The sequence below is a fragment of the Echinococcus granulosus genome, assembly GCF_000524195.1.
Source record: "Echinococcus granulosus chromosome Unknown EG_S00229, whole genome shotgun sequence".
Classification (NCBI taxonomy): Eukaryota; Metazoa; Platyhelminthes; class Cestoda; order Cyclophyllidea; family Taeniidae; genus Echinococcus; species Echinococcus granulosus.
Window position 1 is genome coordinate 61,830 of NW_020170609.1, and position 4,562 is coordinate 66,391.

At 38.4% G+C, this 4,562-nt stretch overlaps 1 protein-coding gene across 1 annotated transcript in view; it reads right to left on the reverse strand. All coding sequences in view use genetic code 11, as the record gives it.

Moving 5' to 3' along the window:
* Nucleotides 1-4,213, reverse strand: part of EGR_10526 (hypothetical protein) — a gene marked incomplete at both ends in the record, with an annotated part of 8,396 nt that extends 4,183 nt beyond the window's left edge. Inside the window, 4 exons of the mRNA XM_024499775.1 lie at nt 496-642; nt 811-921; nt 1,827-1,919; nt 3,997-4,213. Coding sequence (XP_024345815.1) covers nt 496-642; nt 811-921; nt 1,827-1,919; nt 3,997-4,213 — 568 coding nt within the window. The remainder of the gene's footprint in view (nt 1-495; nt 643-810; nt 922-1,826; nt 1,920-3,996) is intronic.
* Nucleotides 4,214-4,562: the final 349 nt, after the last annotated feature.

Consider the following 4,562-nt stretch of genomic DNA (forward strand, 5'->3'; position numbering starts at 1 on the left):
CAGTCTCAAATCAAAATTAATTTTGATTTTTATTCGCTAAAAGTCTAGGTTTGCTGCTGAATGTGGCACACGGACCATTACGACGTACAGACGACTCTTCTTATTCCCATCGATGGCGTTGCAGAGTGTACCCCTTTCGACCTCTACAAACAACCCTGGCTGGAGGAGCAGTATGGGGTACAACGACTGACCACAAGAAAAAGAATAAAGCCAACAATTTATGCTGCTTTTGAAATGCTACGATCGTCCGTGGCTGCAAAAGTAAATATATGTGTAAATTATGTCCAAGCTTCACGCATAAAGGAATATATATACTACCAAGTATTTTACCTATCAACACGAATCGTATCACTGATGTCAGGTCAAGTTCTAAGTTAAATTGTTAGATCTAATCCAGATCATTTATTCCTTTTGCAAAAACTAATCATAATAAACTATTGTTTGCCGGGTATTAAGAGTTAAGTGGTCAGCTATCTTTTTTCTTATATGATTGACATTCAAACAGACATGTCAGTTCAACTGTTTGTATAAGTCCTAAACCAGTTAGACAAGAGATAATTAATATTTCCTTTATATCTGAGCAAGTGTGAACTAATGCAGTTCCCAATGGAAGGTTCTTACACACGAAGGAAGTAAGAGTGACTTAAGAATGATTTAAAGAAATGAAATATTCAACGAAATGCGTTAGTAAATGCAAAACGAACACTTTTGCGCCTTCCTGGATGCGTGATTTACCTTGGAACTTGTACTTTTGGGGTGGAGACAGAAAGTTCTGTCCCATTAGTCAGGACGGAGTCATTTTATGTTTACCAAGAAAAAGGGTTGTGAATTTTAAAAGTCCTCTCAATAGTGTAAAAAACATTCTAGCACAATTTGTTTTCCCCTTGTTCATGTCCTTCTTTACTATCTGCTGTAAAATTGCTTATACAAAAATTGGCTTTAATTTAACCGACGAGAGGATGCAACGAAAAATTTTGCCAGATTGCTTTTTATACAAAACCTTTACGTTGAAGACAAAATGGCACCAATATCCCCATTTTAACTAAAATGGCTTTAAGTGAAGAGGGATGAATTGTTGAAAATTATGACCGAAGGGGTATAGTGAGATACGCTTTGATGCGTTGCTTAGTTTCCATCATGTTTTAAGTGTCAATTGCTAAAATGTTACATGATTCTGTTCCACTAACAACTATTTGAATTAGATTAGTTAAATTAAGCATATTTTTTCAAGAGAGAATTTTTCTATCTTAAATATAAGTTCCTATTCCCGTTTTGGAAATTTTATAATTGCCTCCTTAGTGAAAATGCACTTCGTTAAGATCCGAAAGGAAGATTTTGCCCTTTATCTGGGATCCACATATTCATTTAAAACGTTGAAATTTATCGTAATATAAGCAAGTCAGTATTTTAAACATGAAGCCACTGGAATATCCATTCACAATGGAAACGGTTTGCTTTCATACCAGAATAACGGCTACTGATAATTTAGCCACATATACTTGATTCTTAAATCAAATTTAAGCTTTAGCACTTTTGGACATGCCTAATGCTTAAAAACATTAGTTTTTACCCTGAGGTTTTACGTGCATGCACCGTAAAGTTGAGATTGGCGTCCGTTTAATACTTGAGTGCTTCCCTTTGGACATTATTTCATCCTCCCTTTGTTTTAATTCGCTATATCATGAAATGCTGCTTCAACGAATGTGATAGTAGACGAGTTTGCTTGTCAAGTGAAGCGAGTTTGCTTTGATTCCAGCACACAGTGGTACCTCGTGACATTTGTCGCGCCACAAACGGTGAAGATGTGACAGTGAAATGGAGCTCACAGAAACGGTCCAACGCTTTTAACTTTGGTATGTAGCCGCTATTAAATAAGGGTGCAATTAGCAATGCATTAAGGTAATTTGAGTTAAATCCATCTAAATTAACTTACAGAAATATTCACCATGAGTTGTGAAGGAATTCAATCACGCTTCCACCATTTGACTAACTGACTGATCAGCTGCTACGCACTAGAAGTTGACTTCATGCTTCGAAGTTTGTTGACTAATCAAATATATGCATGGATGTTATGCCCACTGCACAAATACTGCGCTAATCTATCCGCAAGAAACCTTGCTCTTGTGGTGTGGAATGCAGAAGGATTTTTTTAATTTAAAATTCTCGGTACAGGCCAAACAGGAAGTAAAGAGGTGGAAAATAATATAGACCAGCTGAGAGGAGGTCCTATCAAACCGCAAAAGTACACGTGGAGAGATTTGAACTTCCCGCATGTGAAGGGAAAATGGTAGCACTCCTTTATTCTCATGCTGCGTACCTCTCTCAAAAATGAAATTTACCGTCTTCCCACGGGACAAGACAATCCTATCGTAAAAGGTATAATTATGATCAAATAAATTAAATAAATGGCAGCTTTATCATAAATGCAGGATCCAGAGTAAATTAGTGTCTTCTTTGAGAGAGTCATGCAAAACCCCATCGTATTTCTCTAAAGTGCAGTTTTGATGAGGCATATTTGTATTTAAAGTTATTTTGGGTCATTTAGAAATAGGAATATTGTCTTCTGAGGCAGAAAACTTCACGCAGAGGGAAATAATCGGATCATTAATGTACAGAGACTACCGTAGGTTATACACGTGGGCACACCACAACACCACTGCGTCAGAGGGTATAACTCGTGGTTCGGGGCCCGCATCGTCATAAAAATGGCTACACAAGTCCGAGCTCCTTACCAAGGCCCTTTTTTTCTTTCTGTTGTTACCCTTGTTGATGTCTGGCTTTAACCAAAATACCTTAGTTGGTGCTTTGAGACCGCTGACGCTGCAGGCAGTATGATTAACAAATAGTCACTGAGACGAGAATACAGAGAATATAAGCGGTATGAGTAGTACATCCCAAAAATTTAATTGCGTTCAAAGTCTTAACAGGCTTCCCATTAAGAATCGTCATAAAATATATAAAAACGCGGCTCTTTAAGTCGGGATGAATTATAAGGTGAGTTTATGCAGTTAATCTGCTGCATTTATTTCTTCAAATTACTTCGTTCCCATTTCACTGCTGCCTGGCAGTCGAACCGGATTCCACTCACCTGCCAAAAAGTAAGGCAGGTACAATTTTTCTACACCATTTGCACATCCATATACAAACCCTACTGGTAACTCGAAGGTAAATTTATGTGTCCTTAAGTGCGGAGTCGCCTAAATTTTTTAAATGTCATTCAATGTAACACAATATTAGGGGATACTGACGAAGTGTGCGTCGCCCCTAGAGTCCTCCCTCTGCAAAGTTCCTGTCAACATCGGGCCTTCACAGTAGATTGCCTCCTTCTGGGAAGTTAAGATATGTTAATCAATCAGGGGAATGAAGAAATCTTAGGGGCTAAGATTGGGCTCTCTTCTCATTTCTCCGAGGCTGCTGTGCGGTTATGTTATCAAGGAGATGAAGGTAAATGTCAAGATTAACTATCCACCAAATGAGCGAATGCGGTCAATTTGACATCAAGTACCTCATCGCATGTACTCAAACAATAAAAAAAAAGTGTCTTTGATGAATGGTTAACTAGTAGCATTTGTGAATGTCACAGTGGTCGTTTGCCATTCGGTTACTTGGAATAATCAAACACAATAATGATGCGCACTTTTAAAGCGTACTTTTCTCCTTAGAATTGAGGTATCGTACACATTTTAAGTGTAAAGGGGATAAGCCTAGATCTTTTGCTCCTACATACATATCTTCCCTGCACAAAATTGGTGTTGAATGACTTTATTTGAACACAGGCAATCAACCTTAACCGTGCGTTCCACTACTTTTACGAAAATGGCACCCAATTTTACCAGTAGCCCTATGCCATGTGACACTTTGTTCGTTGTACTCTGCGTTTTGTTTGTGTGGCCATGCAAGGCTCAGTAATGTACTTCCACTTGGAGATATGGCCCAGGGGACGTACTAGTAGCCACACAGCCCTAGCGTAGGTGTCTAAAGCATTTTCTGCCCCACTGTTATGACTTCTTCCTGTTTTAGGCCAGACGCTTAACGCTACAGGTGAACTGCTATACCTATCAAATCCTATTCCGATTTCACCGGCCCTATATAAATCGTACAATTTGATTTCCACAAATGTCATGATAACCTTTCCAGACTCCCGTAATTTCCTCTGTGCAGAATAACGAACTTTGCATAAAACAAAAAATATATTAATATGTGCATTTGCCATATTTATTATTCATCAAATAAGCGCTATATGGACATGTCTATTTTTAGAAAATCAATTTCACTTTTAGAATTTAATTTCATCTTAAGATCTGCTATTTGATTAAAGTCGGGGTTTTTAAATCCCTTTAAGCTCTGGGATATGGCAACATTTGCATTTTGCCGGTCGACTGTTACCTGCAAAGTGAGTCCACCGGGTGAGAGGTAGACCTGGGCTTAAATACAGCCGAATAATGACGATTCGGAAACGGCCATGGTGATGCAGATTTAAGCACTCACATTAGCGCAAACTGGATATTACTTTTGCCTTTGCAGAAGCTCAGCCTCTGAAGGCAAAATTCTAGCTCTAGCCG